The following is a 21,879-nucleotide window of genomic DNA, read 5'->3' as shown; positions in this document are numbered from 1 at the left end:
TTCTTGAGCAGGTTACAACAGGAAAGCTCTGATTGGGCCATTGTGGGCAACTCGCTGCTCCACTGTGCTACTCTTAATGGGTGTCCCCACTGTCCGAAGGGCAACCCCAACACCATCAAATATTTGTAAAACCTCCGAACAGGGCAGGATCAGGATGACTCGGGGTACATCCGAAAAAAAAAAAAAAAATCTGCCCATTGGGGAGACCTACCAGACCCTCCCAGACCCTTGCTTGCGTGGCACCTCTCTTGGTAACCACCACTCCTGTAAACATTCTCACTTGCTTTTACCGTGACACCCCTTTCACCGGGGCGAAATTTACCCAGACTGAGGCTGGAGGGGGAACTCAGAATCTTCTTGTAGTGAGATAATACAGTAAGGAAATAAAATGGGGACGCAATAAGGCACTCGGCAACGGCAGGCGAAAAAGAAGGGTTGTGCCCCCTGCAAGCATCGCGTAGGCAACGGCCACCATGCTGCTGGTTTCATGGATGAGGGCCCATGTTCACCCTCCGCTGGGTAATGGCACAGTTTTAGGCCGAGTGCCTTATTGCCTCCCAGATCAAGGGGGCAAGGGGGGGGGAGAAGCGTGGGTAAGCGATCTCGGAAAGGCGTGGAATGGTAAAGTGATTGGATAGTTTTTTTGGCGGGGGGCTCTTACTCAAAAGCCCACTCCCCTTCGTTATTTGCACCTATGCCCTACAAAGATTGATTTGTCATCGACAGCTAAAAATCAGATTCTCCTGCCCGTCCCTATAGAACTAAGTAATGGAGAGGTGGGCGGCACGGAGACCTGCCAGCGCAGGGGATCTGCAGTCTCTTCAGATGTCTTTGCTGCCGGCCTGCTTGGATTTCTCAATCGTCTCCTGCGAAGGCAAAAGAAACAATCGGTCGGTATGAAACATTTATTTTCAAGCAGCGTAAGAGCCTGAGTCTATTTTTTTTTCATGTCATGTGGGTTGTGCATTCTTATACAAGTCCATGCTTTGTAGCAAAGGAGGTCAACTGCAGGTCATATGCACCTTGTCAATGAAATCTGATTGATCTCAGAAGTCTGTCCAACTGATATCGTTGATGCAAACCCAAAGCCCATCTACACGGGGCCTAAAACTTATTCCCCACAGATTTACTGCACTCCATGAAACAATACGAGGGTCCAAATGTAATAGATGGCGGCAGGTATACAGTTATGCCCCGTACACACGATAGGATTTTCCGATGGAAAATGTGTGATAGGACCTTGTTGTCGGAAATTCCGATCGTGTGTACACAAATCCGACGCACAAAGTGCCACGCATGCTCAGAATAAATAATAAAGAGAGATGAAAGCTATTGCCTACTGCCCCGTTTATAGTCCCGACGTACGTGTTTTACGTCACCGCGTTCAGAACGATCGGATTTTCCGACAACTTTGTGTGACCGTGTGTATGCAAGACAAGTTTGAACCAACATCTGTCAGAAAAAAATCCTAGGATTTTGTTGTCGGAATGTCCGATCAATGTCCGACCGTGTGTACGGGGCATAAGACTGGTAAATTGGAAAATAAAGTGTAACAATCACCTCTCCAGGAATCGAGCTCTGGATCTCTGCCACTGCGACCATTCAGGGGACATCTTTCCTGATTGGCGCCGTCTTAAATTATGAAGCAATGCATGGCCTAGCAGTCAAGTAATGCATTGCTATGCTTTAGCTAGCCGAACCCCCCCCCCCTGCTGCAGTACATTACCTATACCACTATGCCTCCCGTGTCCTCCATGCCATCCTCTGGGTACTCAGTGTCTTCAAGTGTGTCCCTGGAACTCCAGTGCCACCCCATGACTCCAGTGGGCCCTGTGCCTCTGAGTGAGCCCCTGTGCACCCCATGCCATCTACTGACTCTCACTGTGCTCCTATGTACCCCCCCCCCCCCCCCATGACTCCAGTGCGCCCCTGTGTTTTCAAGTGTGCTCCTGTGTGCCCCATGTTATCTATTGACTCTCATTGTGCCCCTGTGCACCCCCCATGACTCCAGTGTGCCCCACCAGTGTCTCTAAGTGCACCCCTGTGTCTCTGAGTGAGCCCCTGTGCACCCCATGTCATCTACTGTCTCTCACTGTGCTCCTATGCACCCCCCCATGACTCCAGTGTACCCCTGTGTTTTCAAGTGAAGCAACACATGATTGGCTCAGTGCTCAAGCAACACAATGGTACACTTTAACTAGACCCTGCATTGCAGTGCCTTATCTGTATCCCCGTGTCCTCCATGCCTGCCTCCGTCCTCTGGGTATAAGTTCACCCATGTCTCTGAGTGAGCCCCTGTGCACCCCATGTCATCTACTGACTCTCATTGTGCCCCTGTGCACCCCCATGACTCCAGTACGCCCCTGTGTTTTCAAGTGAAGAAACATACAAATGGCTCAGTGCTGCAGTGCCTTATCTTTATCCCCATGCTTCCTGTGTCTTCCATGCGTGCCTCCATCCTCTGGGTACCCAGTGTTATCAAGTGTGTCCCTGTGACTCCAGTGCACCCCCATGACTGCAGTGTGCTCTGTATCTCTGAGATTACTCCTGTGCACCCTCTAAACTCTAAGTGCACCCCCAGTATATCCATGTGAGCCCCTGTGTCTCTGAGTGAGCCCCTGTGCACCCCATGTCATCTACTGACTCTAATTATGCACCCCTCCATGACTCCAGTGCACCCCTGTGTCTCTGAGTGAGCCCCTGTGCACCCCATGTCATCTACTGACTCTAATTATGCACCCCCCCATGACTCCAGTGCACCCCTGTGTCTCTGAGTGAGCCCCTGTGCACCCCATGTCATCTACTGACTCTAATTATGCACCCCCCCATGACTCCAGTGCACCCCTGTGTCTCTGAGTGAGCCCCTGTGCACCCCATGTCATCTACTGACTCTAATTATGCACCCCCCCGTGACTCCAGTGCACCCCTGTGTCTCTGAGTGAGCCCCTGTGCACCCCATGTCATCTACTGACTCTAATTATGCACCCCCCCATGACTCCAGTGCACCCCTGTGTCTCTGAGTGAGCCCCTGTGCACCCCATGTCATCTAGCGACTCTGATCGTGCCCCTGTGCACCCACCATGGTTCCAGTACGCCCCTGTGTTTTCAAGTGAAGCAACGCACAAATAGCTTAGCGTTCAAGTAACACAATCGTACACTTTAGCTCGGCCCCGTGCTGCAGTGCCTGTATCCCCACGCCTCCTGTGTCCTCCATGCTTGCCTCCATCCCCTGGGTACTCAGTGTCATCAAGTGTGCCCCTGTGACTCCAGTGTGCCTCTGTGCACCCCCTTGATTCCAAGAGTGCATCTGTGCAACCTTTAGACTCCAAGTGTACTCTGTGTCCCCAAGTTTGCCCTATAGACTCCAAATGCAATTTCAAATGTCTCCAAGCGTGCTCCTGTGCACCCCATGTCATCTACTGACTCTCATTGTGCCCCCGTGAACCCCCCATGACTCCAGTGTGCCCCTGTGTCTCTAAGTGAGCCCCTGTGCACCCCATATCATCTACCGACTCTCACTGTGCTCCTATGCACCACATTACTACAGTGCGCCCCTGTCTTTTCAAGTGAAGCAACGAACAAATGGCTCAGTGCTCAAGTAACACAATGGTACACTTTAGCTGGGCCCGTGCTGCAGTGCCTTATCTGTATCCCCACGCCTCCTGTGTCCTCCATGCCTGCCTCCGTCCTCTGGGTACTCAGTGTCATCAAGTGTGCCCCTGTGACTCCAGTGCACCCCCCTAGACTCCAAGTGTGCCTCTGTGCAATCTTCAAGTGAGCCCCTGTGCGCCCCATGTCATCTAGTGACTCTCATTGTACCCCTGTGCACCCCCCATGACTGCAGTGCTACCCTGTGTATCCAAATGCCCCTGTGTGCCGTTTAGACTCCAAGCGCCTCCCCATGTCTCCAAGTATACGCCTCATGTCAATTTTGACCCATATTGTGCCCCCTGTGCACCCCCTATGACTTCAGTTTGCCTCTTTGTCTCCAAGAGTGCCCATGTGCGGAAGCAGCGGTCTCTCTGCAGAGATCAGACACACACCCTGCTCAGTCAGAGCTAGAGCTTTGCCGGTTATGTATGAGTTTTGCTGATTATAGAGCTATAGCACTCCTAACTGTAAGAAATGCCCACAATTGAGCTCAGTTATCCCAGGAATGACTGCATTGTAATGATGCTGGAATTGGTTTCACCGTCTGCTGCCCCCTCTGGCTGTAGAGAGAATTGTGAGAACTGAAGTGTCTTTACTCACCTGGTGCTTTCTAAGTTCATCCACATATCGGCTCATATCTCCCTCTGGGTGGCCGTCTTTGTCTGGAAGGAGATAACGTTTAATTAATGACAGAATATGGTGTGCAATGTACCTGCAATTCATGAATGACCTTCCGCCTGCTGAAAGTAAAAAAGTTTACAGCTGACCTTCGGCCTTCCCTCCAGCCTTGCACAGTTATACCGGCTCCTCTCCTGGACCGAAATGGCTTCCTCTTGATTTCACCGCACACTGTGAGCTTCTCACAATGTGCGTTTAGAAGCCGCAGCAATTCAGATAGCGCCCACCTCATTTCTTGGTTGGAGGACATCTATCGTCATCTAACTCTTTCCTCCCCAGCCTGACTCTCCCTGGCCTGCCCCTTTCATTCATTGGATTTCAGTTCTTTCCGTCGTGGAGGCTCAGCAAACTTGCCTAGGAGCCTGGCTCAGTGTTCAGGTAATTCTTTTGCAGCACCTTCCTAGTTAGGCTGCTGACTAGCCCAGGTAAATTTAGTTCTTTTAGCGGCACTGTAATTAGTTAGGCGGCTTGTGATTATTTTGGGCTGTTCTATTATTATCGAAAACTGTTTGAATTCGAAAAAAACTATTCAAATTCGAAAACTTTTCAAATTCGGATTTGAATGCTATTCGAAAAGTATTCAAAAACGATTCGAATTTCGTACAATTTTTTTTAGTTTAAATTCGGTACTATTGTAATTCGTCCGAATTTCAATTCGGAACTAAATGAACCGCCCATGTCTAACGCCTAGACCAGGGATATGCAATTAGCGGACCTCCAGCTTTTTCAAAACTACAACTCCCATCATGCCTCTGCCTCTGGGTGTCATGCTTGTGGCTGTCAGAGTCTTGCTATGCCTCATGGGAGTTGTAGTTCTGCAACAGCTGGAGGTCCGCTAATTGCATATCCCTGCCCTAAACCAATCATTGAGCCGGAAAAGTGACCAAAACCATGTGCCTGGCTGCTAGTACACTAACTGGGGAAAGAGACCTGGGACCAAACCAGCGGGCCCTTTTCGGGGGTAAGCACTACACCAGGGGCGTGGCTAGGTCTACGAAAGATCTGGGGCTAGAGCCCATAGCAGCGTAGTAAAGACAGTCATACGTTTGGGTGGGCATATACATGTATATACAGTAATATACGTGTGTGTGTATATATCCCCAGAGAGCCCCCCACTTACATCGGGGTCCCCAGAGAGCCCCCCTTACATCAGGGTCCCCAGAGAGCCCCCCCTTACATCAGGGTCCCCAGAGAGCCCCTTCCTTACATCAGGGTCCCCAGAGAGCCCCTTCCTTACATCAGGGTCCCCAGAGAGCCCCCTCCTTACATCAGGGTCCCCAGAGAGCCCCCCACTTACATCAGGGTCCCCAGAGAGCCCCCACTCACATCAGGGTCCCCAGAGAGCCCACCACTTACATCAGGGTTCCCAGAGAGCCCCCCTTACATTAGGGTCCCCAGAGAGCCCCCCACTTACATCAGGGTCCCCAGAGAGCCTCCCCTACCCTTGGGGACCCCTGCAGAGACTCGGGGCTATGGGCCCCAGATTCGGGGCTATAGCCCCAAAAGCCCCCCCCTATCAACGCCACTGCACTACACATTCCTACGCATTGGCTGAACCCTGGTTTCAATAAACTTTTCTTGCACAGTCTACGATTTCCATTGGTTTTCTATTCTGCTGCCATTGGGGTCGATTTACTAAAGACAAAAAAAAGACGGTGCACTTTGTAAAGTGCAGTTGCTCCAGAGCTTAGTAAATGAGCAGAAGCTCTGCTGACTTCCTTCATCCAATCACGTGCGAGCCAAAATGCAGTGTTTTTATCCTTTTTATTTTCCTTGCACGTGATTGGGTGCTCTTTGCAAAGTGAAACATTACCTCTTTTACTAAGCTCTGGAGCAACTGCACTTGCAGGGGGGTCAACTACACTTTGCAAAGTGCGCAGTCTATTTGGCTTTAGTAAATTAACCCCATAGTACAATTCTTGATTATGAAAGCCAACACAGATATTCACTCTACACTCCACTACCGTTCCTGAAACACAAATATATGTGAATACAGTGGAACCTTGGTTTATGAGTAACGCGATTAACGAGCGTTTTGAAAGACGAGCAACTTTTTTTTTTGTAAATCCTGACTCGGTTTGCGAGTTTTGTCTCGTAACACGAGCAGAATTCAAGCTAGTGGGGTGTGCAGTACCGCATTTGGCCAGAGGTGCGGGGGCGCCGGTGACACTCGGAACGGTTCGGAGTCATTTGGAAATACTCGGAATCACTCAGAAATACTCCGTTCCCGAGTGTTTCCAAGCCTTTCCGAGGCTTTACGAGTTCAGCCGAGCTGTCCCCAAGTTTTTCCGAGGCTCTCCGGCGCCCCCCCAACCTCTGGTCACATGCAGTATTGCATGCAATAGAAGTCAATGCGGAATAAATTATCTTAGTTTCCATTGACTTCTATGGGGAAACTCTCTTTAAGATGCGAGTGCTTTGGATTACAAGCATTCTCCTGGAACGGATTATGCTCGTAATCCAAGGTTCCACTGTATACAGGAAGCTACACAGCTGTGATATTTACTAAAAAAAAAAAATGAGTTCTATACAGATACAGATCTATAGATCAGTCTTTCTTAACATTTTTACCCCAGAGGAACCCTTGAAATCATTTTCAGGTCTTGAGGAACCCTTACTAAAACCAATTCATTGGTGGTCAGTGAAAAAAAAATGTCCCTTACATTTGTGGTCATGAGAAATAAGGCAGCCCTTACAGTGGCGGTAAAAATGCAATCCCTATGGATGGCTTAAAAGATTGTTGGCTTCATGCAACTGGCTCTACCAACAGAACTATACAGACACCTTAAGATAGGAGGTCAATCAGCCACAGCTTAAGGAACCCCTATCAACCTTTGGAGGAGCCCTATGGTTCCACAGAACCCTGGTTGAGAATGGCTGCTATAGATGATAGGTCCTCACTGAGTGTAGAAGGGCTGATTGTGCAGGCAATTTGGGCTCACTTACCTTCACGGGACACCATTTTTTTACCCCAGAGGAACCCTTGAAATCATTTTCAGGTCTCGAGGAACCCTTACTAAAACCAATTCATTGGTGGTCAGTGAAAAATAGAAAATGCCCCTTACGTTTGTGGTCATGAGGAATAAGGCAGCCCTTACAGTGGCGGTAAAAATGCAATCCCTATGGATGGCTTAAAAGATTGTTGGCTTCATGCAACTGGCTCTACCAACAGAACTATAGAGACACCTTAAGATAGGAGGTCAGTCAGCCACAGCTTAAAGAACCCCTATCAACCTTTGGAGGAGCCCTATGGTTCCACAAAACCCTGGTTGAGAATGCTAAAGATGACATTGAGTGTAGACAGGCTGATTGTGCAGGTCGTTTGGGCTCACTTACCTTCACAGGACATGGCGGTGCACACCCAGTTCCCGCAGGCACATACACAGCGGTTACACTGCACCTGGGTCTCTGCTCCATCTTCGTAGGTCTCATCCTCCAGGGCGCACTCTGTAAGACAACACCAGATATTGACCTACAAAGCCTGATTTCCACAGTCCCCTCTTAGATCAGGAGTCCTCCTTTAGGTCAAAGTAGATCAGAATCTCCCCTTAGATCAGTGACCCCCTTATCCCCTTAGATCAGACTTCCCTCATAGATCAGTGTCAGCCCTTAGATCAGGAGTCCCCCTTAGATCAAAGTCCCTCTTTAGATCATAGTCCTACCTTAGACCTGGAGTCCCCCTTTAGACCTTACAGGGTGGGAGGTAGGAAGCAGGAGCCAGAAGGCAGAGTTGGGGGACAAAGCAGTTTTGCACAGAGGAGTTTCCGTCCTGCTGTGTCTGCTGGGAAAGCACGTCATTGGATCAGGGCCATCTTTAACACAGGGCAAAAGGGGCAGCTGCCCCGGGCCCAGTCATTGTTGTGGGGCCCAAGGCAGCTTCCCCTTGAGCCCGCACTGCCCACAAATAGTTCATAAGTGGATTAGGAAGGGTCCTATAAAAATTTTGTCCAGGGTCCAATCAATATTAAAGACTGCCCTGGATTGGTTGCTAGGGCACTGACAGTCCTAGCAACCATTGATGGCAAAAATGATTGTTGCTGGTGAAACCTGTAAAGGAGACTGCAGTGGAGAAGCGGAGAAGGCAGGCAGCCAATGCTAACAGGAACCCCCAATGAGTGCAGTGTGTGAGAACACAGTGGGCCCCATCCTGCTCGGGGTCCTTGTGCCTGGCACACACTACACACATTGACGATATGTCATTGATAGGTACCAACCCAGAAGCCCCCACATTTGCATTATTGGTATTGGGATGGCCCCATCCTTGGCAGGTGCACAGCTTTGACCATCTGCTCTATCCTCCTGATTTACTGTAGGATCATTAAGACTGTAGCTGGGCCCCCTTTAACACCCCCATGAGGTCCTAGTTTCAAGCCCAGGTTGCTTAATGGATGATCTGGCTCGGGTCCATCATGCTCCTGGTTGTGGAGGAGAGATAGGAAGTCTAGTAACATTATTACTTAAAATACCCCAGCTACGTACTTTTCTCCGGAGGGTTGAAGCCGGGGTTCAGGCACTTCAGGAACTCGTTAAAGCTCAATTTCCAGTCTGCATTCTCATCCGACAGTTCAATGAGAGCCTCCACGCACAGACCCCTGGGAGACAACCAAATGGATTAGTACCGGTCCAGTAGTTAGATTACTGCTCAATAATACAACTCTAAGAAACTAAGCAAAATAGGACACCATCCATTTAAAGGTTATAACAGTAAAAACATTCAAGTAGATGGATTACAGCCGGGGCAGGCAACTGGAGCTGCAAGCGGCACTCAAAGCCTCTTTTGCCGACACTCGACTCCCTCGCCATCAGCTGAGCAGTGCAGGGAAGTGTCGGTGAGACACTAATGTATTCTAATTTCAGAATTCCCCACACCGCACCTGCACTGAGGGGGGGAGGCGCTGTGCCCCCACACATTGTAAAAGAGGGAAACATTGATCTCTAACTTTGCTGTAGCTGCGATCGTCAGCTCTTGTGATGGGGAAGAGATAAGAAGGAGCTTCAGCTGTGAGACAGAATGGCAGGGGGGTACAGTGATGGGGCAGATGAACAGGGGGGGGGGGTAGAGCAGTTGGGCAGATGTGAAAGGAGGTGTATTGGTGGGACAGAAGAACAGGGGGGTACAGAGGTGAGACAGATGTGCAGGAGGTACATTGGTGGGGCAGATGAGAAAGAGGGTTACAGTGGTGGGACAGATAAGCAGGGGTGTTCAGTGTTGGGGCAGATGAGAAAGGGGGTGCATGGGTGAGACAGATGAGCAGGGGGTTACAGAGGATGGGCAGAAAAGCAGGGGGAACAGAGGTGGGGCAGATGAGAAAGGGGGTTACAGTGGTGGGGCAGATGAGCAGATAAGTTCAGTGTTCGGACAGATGAGAAGATGGTTCAGTGATGAGACAGAAGAGCAGGGAAGTACAGTGGTGGGGCAGATGAGAAAAGGGGAACATTGGTGGGGAAGATGAGCAGGGGGTACAGAGATGGGGCAGATCTGGGGCAGGGGGTTACAGTGGTGGGACAGAAGAGCAGGGGGTTACAGCGGTGGGGCAGATGCGCAGGGGGTTACAGTGGGGGTAAAGAAGAGCAGGGGGTTACAGTGGTGGGGCAGATGAGCAGGGGGGTACATTAGTGAAACAGATTTGCAGGGGGTACAGTGATCTGAGGTGCAGGAATTGGGGCTGATCTGAGGCGTGAGAGTGCAGGATGTTAATTTCTCACTACTCAAGTAGTTTACAGCATTTACTTTGTAAAAAATCCTTTTCATGATTAAGTGTGAAGTTGACATTTTCTTGTTATAAAATCGGCACTCTCAATTTCTTTGAAAATATTTTTCGGCACACTGCGCTCCAAAGGTTGCCTACCCCTGGATTACAGGGTCCATCCACCAAAAACATTATTTAAGTTTTTGTCTGGACAGTTTAACTCCCTAAAGCTGGCCATCGATCGACCTCTCATGAACGGGAATGGCCATAGATGGATCAAAGTTTGCCAAATTTCTGATGAAACCGGCTGAATTTCGATCCATGTGTGGCCGGCTTTAGAGTCCATTCACACTTGTGCCTGACTTGTGACTTTACCCTGCGACTTTGATACGATTTTGGATGAGTTCGACTTTGTTAGGACTTTGGCTTTGCCCAACGTGATCGTTTGGTTGTGCTCCAAAAAGTCACTAGACATGTGCAAAACAAAAATGTGTTAAGTTTTGTTTGGTTTCTTCATTTTCTAACGAATTCCAAATTTTCTGAATTTTCAGAATTCGCTCGTAAATGTATTGACCGAATTGAATTCTGTACTGGTTGTTAAGAACGGGGCCGGGAAGCCGGCCGCCACGTCCTTAACAACCGATGACTCATCAGCTGTCAGTTTCTCCACTGGCAACTGAATGTAAAAAAAAAAATTAAAAAATGCAATGAAAAATTATTTTAAAAAATGGCGTGGGGTCCCTCCCTCCAATGCATACCAGGCCCTTCGGGTCTGGTATAGATTTTAAGGGGAACCCCACGTCCAAAAAAAAAAAAATACCAGCTCCTTATCCAAGCATGCAGCCCAGCAGGTCAGGAAAGGGAGGAGGGCGCAGGCCCAAGTGGCCTGGTATGGTTAAGGATGGCGGGGCGATTGCTCCCCCCCCCCCCCCCCACACACACTTTCCTGACCTGCAGGGCTGCATGATTGGATAAGGGTCTGGTATGGGTATCAGGGGAGAATCCCACGCCTTTTTTTTTTTTTTTTAATCCATGCCAGGCCTGAAAGGCCCGATATGCATGGGGGGGGGGTGGGGACACCATGCAGGTGCGACTTTGTTTTCTATTTGTACTGTCTGCCTTTATTTTGTAAAGCATTGCGCAAACTGGTGGCACTATATATATATAATATTAGACATGTGCACTGCCGAATTATTTGTTAGTTTTCGTTTCATTCGATTTTTGTTTTTTTTCGTAAATTCGTAAATTTGAAAATTCAGAATTCGTAAATTCAAAAATTCGGAATTTGTAAATTTGAAAATTCAGGTATTCGAAAGTCCGAAAATAAGAAAGAAAATCCGAAAATTCGATAACTAACTAATAATAATGAACTATTAAATTATAGGTATTGGAATTTCCTTTCAAATCTGGCTGTTAGTGAACATAACGAATACGAATTTATCTGAAGTTACGCATTATCCGAAATAACGAATTCCGCATCTAAACAAATAGAGCGGCAATTAATAATAAATAATAATAATAAAAAGTAATTTGTTATATGTTTCATTCGTTTAGATACGGCATTCGTTAGTTCCGATTAATTCGTATTTGTTACGTTCACTAACAGCCAAATTTGAAAGGAAATTCCAATACCTATAATTTAATAGTTTATTAATAGTTACGTTTTTATTAGTTAGTTATTAATTCCGATTTTCGGGTTTTCGAATTTTCGTTCTTTTGAATTTTCGGATTTTCATTCTTTTTTTCTAATTTCCGAATTTCCGGATTTTCGAATTTCGTATTTCCAAATTTTCGGAAAAACTAGTTAAATGGGTTTTCGTTAATTCAGGTATTTCCAAATTAAAAAAACTAATTTGGAACGAAAGGAATTGCACATATCTAATAATAATAATATGGAGCTATGTAGTCATTTTGCTTCTAATAGATTGCAATAAGTTTCTATCGGTATCAGATTCTCACTTCAGAATCTTGTTGGTCTCCTGGTCCTGGTAGGTGGTGATGTTAATAGCGGTCTGGTTCAGTTCCAGGAACTTCAGGAATTCGGCAGAGTCCAGGCGGGAGTCACCATCGTCGTAGCTCTGTAATATCAGTGAAATGCAGTGTTATTCCAAGGTTCTCTCAGAAAAGATGTCAGCCTTACGTTCACATAGATCTCAGTATACAAATACTCCTTGTGTCTTGCTGGGGAGATTTCCCCTTACTTCCTGTTCAAGAGATACAATGGGAAATCATAGGAAATCTGTCTGACGTTAGCGCTGAACTCCGGGGAAAATAAAAGTGACCCTTGCAATAGGGCCCCAGACATAGCACAAGGGGAAAATGGTAAGGTGGGCTAGGGTAGTATATAGACAGGCTAGGGTGGTGTATAGACAGGCTAGGGTAGTATAGGGGCAGGCTTGGGTAGTATATAATCAGGCTAGGGTAGTATATGGACAGGCTAGGACAGTATATAGACAGGCTAGGGTAGTATATGGAGAGGCTAGGGCAGTATAGGGGCAGGCTGGGGTAATATATAGAGAGGCTAGGGTAGTATATAGACAGGCTAGGGTAGTATATGGACAGGCTAAGGCAGTATAGGGGCAGTCTAGGGTAGTATATGGACAGGCTAGGGCAGTATATAGACAGGCTAGGGCAGTATATGGAGAGGCTAGGGCAGTATAGGGGCAGGCTGGGATAGTATATAGAGAGGCTAGGGTAGTATATAGACAGGCTAGGGTAGTATATAGGCATGCTAGGGTAGTATATCGACAGGCTAAGGCAGTATAATGGCAGGCTAGGGTAGTATATAATCAGGCTAGGGTAGTATATAGACAGACTGGGGCAGTATATAGACAGGCTAGGGTAGCATATGGAGAGGCTAGGGCAGTATAGGGACAGGCTGGGGTAGTATATAGAGAGGCTGGGGTAGTATATAGACAGGCTAGGGCAGTATAGGGGTGGGCTAGGGTAGTATAGGGGCAGGCAAGCGACATGGGGGGCAGTTGTCATCATGACAAACAAAACTGCCGGGAAAAAAATCTTGTTCGTCAATTTGATGGGTAAACAGAAGAGAAGGAGAGGCGGCCGTGGTTCAATTTGCTGGCCCTCTCAAAGTGCTGCCTGGGTCCAATAGACCCACCGGGACCCATGTTAGGGCTGGCCCTGCTTTGAAGCCACTTTTCACTGGTTGCAGGCATGCTGGTGTCATCACCTACAATAAATGACCAGTAGCCTTGCATTTGTAAGTGAGGATGCCAAGGGCCTGTCCACAACCTCGAGCGTCGGAGGGTAGAGGAGAGAGGCAGCTGCCAGGCAACAAGGGATAAGGTAAGTAAAACAAGGAATCTCTCCAAAGTGAGCTGATATCCAGTCCAGTTGTCATCAGAACGGGTGTCCCCATTAGAAGATTACCTTCTATTTCTGTTTTGGTGACAACTGTAAAATGTTGGCTCTACCATAATTTTCTGGCAGCGGTAACCAGGAAAAACAGATAGCCCAGCGCTGGGGGTGGGGGGGATGTCAAAGACAACAATAAGAGCCTTACAGGGATCCTAACTCTTCTCCACTCCTATCTCCAAAACAAAACGAACAGATTTAGATATACAGCTTTGCTTCCAGAAGACACCAAAAAACAATCTAGTTTTCAAAATAATGCAAACACAATTTTGGGGAATATTTGCTACAGGAAGTGAATAGTTCTAACTTGTCCGGTAGTCTAGTAGTTACAGACTCATTCGGAGTTCTCACAGGCCCCGAGGACTACACATATCTCTGGGCAGACACGTCCTGCTCTGTTCCCAAGCGCTGGTTGTCATGGTGATGGAATGTGATCTCCAGCACCACAAATAAAAAGGCTTTATCTACCGCTAGGCCTCAGCCTGTAACCCTTTCAGACCCAGGAGGCCTGATATAAGAGCAATGGCCCAATAAACAGGAATAAGCCTGAAATAAGAGCCCAGGCCCAATAAAACAGAAATGGGCTTCAAATAAAAGGTCAGGCCCAATAAATGGGAATAGGCCCCATATAAGAGTCCAAGATCAATAAACAGGAATAGACTTCAAATAACAGCCTGGGCCAAAAAAACAGGAATAGGCCTCAAATGAGAGCCCGTGCCCAATAAATAGAATAGGCCACAAATAAGAGATGAGGCCCAAAAACAGGACTAGGCCTAAAAAAAAAGCCTGGGCCCAGTAACAGGAATAGGTCTCATATATTTGGGCAGCACAGTGGTACAGTGGATAGCACTTTCGCCTAGCAGTAAGAACGGTCGCTGGTTTGAATCCCACCCACGACACTACCTGCCTGGAGTTTGCATGTTCTCCCTGTGCCTGCGTGGGTTTCCTCCGGGTACTCCGGTTTCCTCCCACACTCCAAAGACATGCTGGTAGGTTAATTGGATCCTGTCTAAATTGTCCCTAGTATGTATGAATGTGAGTTAGGGACTGTAGATTGTAAGCTCCTTGAGGGTAGGGACTGATGTGAATGTATATGTAAAGCGCTGCGCAAATTGACAGTGCTATATAAGTACCCGAAATAAATAAAATAAATAAAATATAAGAGCCCAGGACCAATAAACAGGAATAGACTTCATATAAGAGCCTGGGCAAAAAAAACAGGAATAGGCCTCAAATGAGGACCCGTGCCCAATAACTAGAATAGGCCTCAAATAAGAGATGAGGCCCAAAAACCGGAATAGGCCTCAAATAAAAGCCTGGGCCCAGTAACAGGAATAGGCCTCAAATAAGAGCCCTGGACCAATAAACAGGAATAGGCCTCAAATAAGAGCCGGGTCCAATAAACATAAATGTGCCTCAAATAAGAGACTGAGTCCAATAAACAGGAATAGGCCTCATATAAGAGCCCAGGACCAATAAACAGGAATAGACTTCATATAAGAGCCTGGGCCAAAAAAACAGGAATAGGCCTCAAATGAGGTCCCGTGCCCAATAACTGGAAATAGGCCTCAAATAAGAGATGAGGCCCAATAACTGGAATAGGCCTCAAATAAGAGACAAGGCCCAATAATAGGCTTCATATAAGAGCCTGGGCCAAAAAAACAAGAATAGGCCTCAAATGAGGGCCTGTGCCCAATAACAGGAATAGGCCTCAAATAAGAAACAAGGCCCAATAACTGGAATAGGCCTCAAATAAAAGCCTGGGCCCAGTAACAGGAATAGGCGTCATATAAGAGCCCAGGACCAATAATCAGGAATAGGCCTCAAATAAGAGCCCAGTCCAATAAACATTTATGAGACTCAAAAAAGAGATTGAGTTCAATAAACAGGAATAGGCTTCATATACAAGCCCAGGGCAGATCATCAGGAATAGACCTCAAATGAAAGCCAGGGCCCAATAAACAGGAATAGGCCCAAAAAAGAAGAGCCCGTGCCCAATAACAAGAATAGGCCTCAAATAAGAACCCAGGCCCAATAACAGAGATAGACCTCAAATAAGAGGTTGGGCCCATTAAACAGGTATAAGCTGGACTGTAGGTGATAACAGTGGACTTCTTCATGTTTTTGCTACTATAATATCTTTCTGCAGAGTGGACAGGATTAAACTGAATATTCATTAATGCAGAAGTGGAGCAGCCATCTTTAAGGATACCACTGTGTAACACTCGTCTGTGGAGTGTCTCCAGTGCAGGGAGCAGCAACCATCTTTATATCAAGTGGTTGTTATGATCATGTGTATGGCCACTATTAATGCACCAAATTCAATCATAATTACCTCCAGTTTGTAGATAACGAAACTGGAGGTAATTAAGACCTATTGTAAGTTGGCGTACAGAGACAGGCCAGAGTTCCTATCTCTGTACACTGTGTAGCAAAGTGACACAATTTCCACTGCCTCCTTCCCATCTGTCATTGGTTGTTAAGGACAGACAGTCTCCTAGCAACCAGTGATGCTGACAGTGGGTGAAGCCTGATGGGGAAGCTGAGACACTAGTTCCCCATCGGATCTGCTTTCTCACGATTGGCAGCAGGCAGTGGGCAGATTCTATAACCAAAAGCAGGCTGCCTATTGCCTACGGATCCACCCACTGCCTGCTGTCAACGGCAAGGGAAGCGGACCTGATGGGGAACTAGCGTCCCAGCTTCCCCATCAGACTCCGCCCACCCAGCTACAAAAACTGTCTGCCGCTGTGCCGTCTGCACCACAGCTGCAGCGGCGGGAAGGGTGCACAGCTGCGCCGAGGACTCCATCCTGCACACAGTACTTGCTGCAAACTCATTTACCGGTTTTCGACAAAGTACATTAATCTGTCGCCTACACCCTGCAGAGGCACCACGCAATTCTAAAGCTTGACACCCTTTATGAATTCCCCCAGACACGGCATCCAGCAAGCTGGTAAATGATTGTAACCGATTAATACATTTTCCCGGCATTGGCACTTTTTCTCAGCATTTTACAGAGAATCACACAAGAATGCGACGCGGCGCCTTTATGCGCTGTGGCGTTTTTACGTTTGCCAGCTGAAAAGTCTGTGACAACCTCAACGTTAAGAAAAATAGGTTTGGATGCCGTTCAAATTGGCTAATGCGTTGTGCATGATGTGCTACCACGTGCTGTGCTAACGCATTCGCCGCCACAACGCCACTGTGCGAAATACCCTTACACTGTAATGTAAGCTAATTACCTCTCCACTGCATTCTATTGGCTGCTGAGCTCGCCCCCCCCCCCCCCCCCCCCCCGGTACTTGAACTTGAATTCCCATTTATAGAGGCGCCATGATTATTCTCTCCCCCCCCCCTTTTTTTTTTTTTTTTTTTTTTGTACAGCATTGCACATATCAGAATTGTATATGCTGGATGTTCACTTGCCCGACGGCTGTAAATGGCCTTGACTATGTAACATAAACTTACCAGTTACCATGACAATGCCGAGCACAGCCGCTGAAATTTTTTTCTCACTACAAAAAAAAAAACGCCAATCCTGCGGTGACCGCGATAAATCAATTTTCAAGAGTTACATAATAAATCCGCTGATGTGTAACTAATTAGACTTCCCTCGTACAGAGGGGCTGAGAACGAGAGTCTATCATCACCATTAATCATGTCATTAGGGCCCCTTCACACTTGTCTATCTCCCCCGCAGCATATGTTTTACTACAAAAAAAAAAAAACGCACATCAAGCAGAAATCCTGGTCACTCCTGTGAGCTGAGATGATAGAAATTAGAATAGGAAGCATTCTTCTCTATTAAGGGGCATGAAACGGACACATTGCCATGAATGGTAGACGTCTCAACACATCCTCATAAAGGAAATCTCCATCCTGGATGTTTCCCCCTCGCTTTGTATAATGAATGAACAAAACAAAGTGTAAAAAAATCACACAAATATGAATATACAACTTTTTAATTCTTTCTGTGCTGCTGTTAGGGAGATTTCCCCTCACTTCCTGTCCCGGGGACAACCTTTTTATCATACAGGAAGTGAAGGAATCTCTCATCAGACAGGAAGTGAAGAAATCTCTCATCAGACAGGAAGTGAAGGAATCTCTTATCAGACAGGAAGTGAAGGAATCTCATCAGATAGGAAGTGAAGGAATATCTCATCAGGCAGGAAGTGAAGGAATCTCTCATCAGATAGGGAGTGAAGGAATATCTCATCAGACAGGAAGTGAAGGAATCTCTCATCAGACAGGTGAAGGAATCTCTTATCAGACAGGAAGTGAAGGAATCTCTCATCAGATAGGAAGTGAAGGAATCTCTCATCAGACAGGAAGTGAAGGAATCTCTCATCAGACAGGAAGTGAAGAAATCCTCAACAGACATGAAGTGAAGGAATCTCTCACCAGATAGAAAGTGAAGGAATCTCTCATCAGACAGGAAGTGAAGAAATCCTCAACAGACATGAAGTGAAGGAATCTCTCATCAGACAGGAAGTGAAGGAATCTCTCATCAGATAGGAAGTGAAGGAATCTCTCATCAGACAGGAAGTGAAGGAATATCTCATCAGAGAGGAAGTGACGGAATCCCTCATCAGAGAGGAGTGAAGGAATCTCTCATCAGAGGACAGGAAGTGAAGGAATCTCTCATCAGACAGGAAGTGAAGGAATCTCTCATCAGAGAGGAAGTGAAGGAATCTCTCATCAGAGGACAGGAAGTGAAGGAATCTCTCATCAGAGGACAGGAAGTGAAGGAATCTCTCATCAGACAGGAATTGAAGGAATCTCTTATCAGAGGAGAGGAAGTGAAGGAATATCTCATCAGAGGAGAGGAAGTGAAGGAATCTCTCATCAGAGGACAGGAAGTGAAGGAATCTCTCATCAGACAGGAATTGAAGGAATCTCTCATCAGAGGAGAGGAAGTGAAGGAATATCTCATCAGAGGAGAGGAAGTGAAGGAATCTCTCAGAGGAGAGGAAGTGAAGGGATCTCTCATCAGAGGAGAGAAAGTGAAGGAATCTCTCGTCAGAGAGGAAGTGAAGGAATCGCTCATCAGAGAGGAAGTGAATGAATTTCTCATCAGACAGGAAGTGAAGGAATCTCTCGTCAGAGAGGAAGTGAAGGAATCTCTCATCAGATAGGAAGTGAAGGAATCTTTCCAATGAAGCCTTCCATGGCAGACAAATTTGGTGGCAGTTCTCATCATCCCCACTCTATCCTAACGTAGAAAAAAGTGTTGACTATAGATAAACTTTAACCTATAATGTATGAGTTATTTTGTGTTGCTGTGTAATGTTTTGGGGGTACAGGGAGGGTTAGTGTTAAGATTACAGGGATGAAAAGTATGAGGTTTTCGGGGTTAGTGTTAAAATAAGAGGTGGGATAGTGTCGGGGGTACAAGGATGGTGAGTGTGAGGGGTACAGGGAGCATTAGTATTAGGTTTACATGGAGGGGGAGTGTTAGTGGTACAGAGGAGTGGGTGTTAGGGGTACAGGGAGGGTTTGTACTAGGATTATATGCAGATTAGTGTTAGGATTATAGGGTGGGTTAGTGTTAGAATTACAAAGATGGTTGGTGTTAGGATTAAAGGAATGGTTGGTGTTAGGGTTATAGGAAGGATAAATGTTAGGATTACAGGGAGGGTTAGTGTTAGGATTCCAGGGAAGATTAGTGTTAGGATTACAGAGAGGGTTAGTGTTAGGATTACAGGGAAGGTTAATGTTAGGATTACAGGGAGAGTTAGTGTTAGGATTACAGGGAGGGTTATTGTTAGGATTACAGGGAAGATTAGTGTTAGGATTACAGAGAGGGTTAGTGTTGGGATTACAGGGAAGATTAGTGTTAGGATTACAGGGAAGATTAGTGTTAGGATTACAGGGAGGGTTAGTGTTAGGATTACAGGGAGGGTTAGTGTTGGGATTACAGGGAAGATTAGTGTTAGGATTACAGGGAAGATTAGTGTTAGGATTACAGGGAAGATTAGTGTTAGGATTACAGGGAGGGTTAATGTTAGAGATACAGGGAGGGTTGGTGTTAGGATTTTAGGAAGGGCTAGGATTACATGGAGGGTTAGGGTTATGGGGAGGGATGATATTAGGTTTTGTTGGGATCACAAGGATAGATTAGTCTCAAGGTTACAGGGAGGGTAAGTGTTAAGCCTACCATGAGATTACACGGAGGATGTTTTAGGTTAAAGCCTCCCTCTCTGCACCAATTACTGATCTCCCACCACTGAAAGCTAATGTAGCAAAAAAATGCAAACTACAGTATATTAAAAAACACACAGTGACGCGATGTGCGCCACTGATCTGGAGCCAGCGAAAACCTCTGCCATTTGTTTTTTTTTTCGCTTTTCACTGGCCCTGGAAGCTAACACTCTAAATCAGAAGCACGGGTGACTTGCCTTGAAGTATCTGTTGAGGATTTCGCTGTAGTTGCTGCCCTTGGAGAACCAGCCATCTGGGATGATCTCGGCCTCCAGCCACTGGATGATGCGTCGGCGCAGCTCATCTCGATCGGTCTGGTAACACACAACTGTGCAGAGGTAGAGAAGAAAGAGTTGATTATAAGTGATTATCATCAACATTCTTTATATATAGGAGGGGGTATGGATCATTGTGATGTGCTCTAGAATAATACAATGACGGTTACCTGGGGTGGCAGCAGGGACCTCTGATGTCTTCTCTGAAAGAAACAGACAAAATAAATGTTAAAAAAAAAGAAGAAGGATGAGCTCATCAGCTTGCTGCTTCTCCTTCACTGACCAATCACAGGCTGGGGGAGGGACAGGACCTGTGCAGAGAGTGTGGCAGAGCTCAGACACAACGGTTCCCATATATACAGTATGCATTCATCCCTCACCTTTGCAGTGACCGTCATGGTCCACCTGGATCTTGGAGCCGGTGAGGCAGGCGTCTCGGTGGAGCTCGCAGTGGTTCAGGTAAGTTTTGCCGTTGCTGCCGCAGACGGGTCTTTTGTGGGACTTACATTTCTGGAGGAAGGCGAGAAGAAAGCAAGAACTGCATTCAGAGGGACATCTACCAAATCCACACATCCTCCACCGCTAAGAATGATTTCCAGAACTACCCCCCCCAATGATCAGCCTTATTCAGTAAGCCTCACAGGAGACCTAAAACCCAATACAAAATGTTATTTACTAAAAAAAATCAGCCAGCTATGGGTTCCGATAAATTTGTCATCAAAATTCTGCTCCTGGTTTAGCTCAGTATCTACATAACAGAAGCGTGAGAGCACCTCCACTGAAGTATGTTAAAAGCCTTGCAATGTATCCGTTTGAGCTACTGAGCATCGTTTTGTTTCTTTATGTGACAGAAGTGGACCTTAAGGTCTCACTCACACCTGAGCTTTTTTTGTAGCTTCAAGCTCCAAAACGTTCAGGGAGAAAAAAAAAAAAAAAGATTCTCTATTGTGATGGTTCACATCTCCAATCCAAGTCGCCCGAAGCCAAATGCCTGAAGCTCAAAAAGGTTTGCAGGCTAATTTTGTAGCTGGATTTGGGCAGATTGGTGCGTTTGTGGGGCGTTTTTTTTTGCCCTACAGAAATGCACGATTTGTACGGTTTTGAACATTTTCATTCCAGTTTTGTCGTACATTTTTTTTAAGCATTTTTCTGTTAAAACCGAGCCTCTCTCTGAGTTTTTTTGTTTACAAGTTAAAAACAGTTTTTTTTTTGCTAGAAAATTTAGAACCCCCAAACATTATATTTTTTTTTCTAACACCCTAGAGAATAAAATGGCGGTCGTTGCAATACTTTCTGTTGCACCGAATTTGCGCAACGGTCTTACAAGCGCACTTGTTTTTGGAAAAAATACAAAAGAAAATACAATAGAAATACAATAGAAAAAATTAGCCCAATTTTTTTATATATTGTGAAAGATAACGTTACGCCGAGTAAATTGATACCCAACATGTTACGCTTCAAAATTGCGCCCGCTCGTGGAATGGCGACAAACTTTTACCCTTCTAGGGCTAGAATTATTGCTCTCGCTCTACTGATCGCGGCGATACCTCACATGTGTGGTTTGAACACCGTTTTCATATGTGGGCGCTACTCACGTATGCGTTCGCTTCTGCGTGTGAGCTCGGCGGGACGGGGCGCATTTAAAAAAAAAAAAAAATCTTATTTATTTTACCTTTCAATTTTTATTTTTACGCTATTCTTTAAAAAAAAAAAATTGTGTCACTTTTATTCATATTGCAAGGAATGTAAACATCAACATCATGTAAAAAGCATGACAGGTCCTCTTTAATGTGAGATCCGGGGTCAAAAAGACCTCACATCTCATATTTACACTAAAATGCAATAAAAAAAAATAACAAATAAAAATTTTGTCATTTAAAAAAATGAAAAAAAAAAAATGGCCCTTTAAGAGCTATGGGCGGAGGTGACGTTTTGACGTCGCTTCCTCCGCCCTGCAATGATATGGAGACGGGTGGGGGCCATCTTCCCCTCACTCGTCTCCATGG

General features: G+C 46.3%; 1 protein-coding gene across 1 annotated transcript in view; it reads right to left on the bottom strand.

Annotated features, from left to right (window-relative positions):
* FSTL1 (follistatin like 1) overlaps positions 1-21,879 on the bottom strand; it is a 66,515-nt gene continuing 44,636 nt past the window's right edge. Inside the window, exons 4-11 of the mRNA XM_073617511.1 lie at positions 20,254-20,383; positions 20,044-20,076; positions 19,796-19,926; positions 11,979-12,097; positions 8,809-8,921; positions 7,666-7,776; positions 4,252-4,313; positions 1-866 (exon numbers count right to left, since the gene is read on the bottom strand). Coding sequence (XP_073473612.1) covers positions 822-866; positions 4,252-4,313; positions 7,666-7,776; positions 8,809-8,921; positions 11,979-12,097; positions 19,796-19,926; positions 20,044-20,076; positions 20,254-20,383 — 744 coding nt within the window. The 3' untranslated portion in view covers positions 1-821. The remainder of the gene's footprint in view (positions 867-4,251; positions 4,314-7,665; positions 7,777-8,808; positions 8,922-11,978; positions 12,098-19,795; positions 19,927-20,043; positions 20,077-20,253; positions 20,384-21,879) is intronic.

Source organism: Aquarana catesbeiana, linkage group LG02, assembly GCF_042186555.1.
Source record: "Aquarana catesbeiana isolate 2022-GZ linkage group LG02, ASM4218655v1, whole genome shotgun sequence".
Lineage (NCBI taxonomy): Eukaryota > Metazoa > Chordata > Amphibia > Anura > Ranidae > Aquarana > Aquarana catesbeiana.
This window is presented reverse-complemented; position numbering and strand designations above follow the sequence as displayed.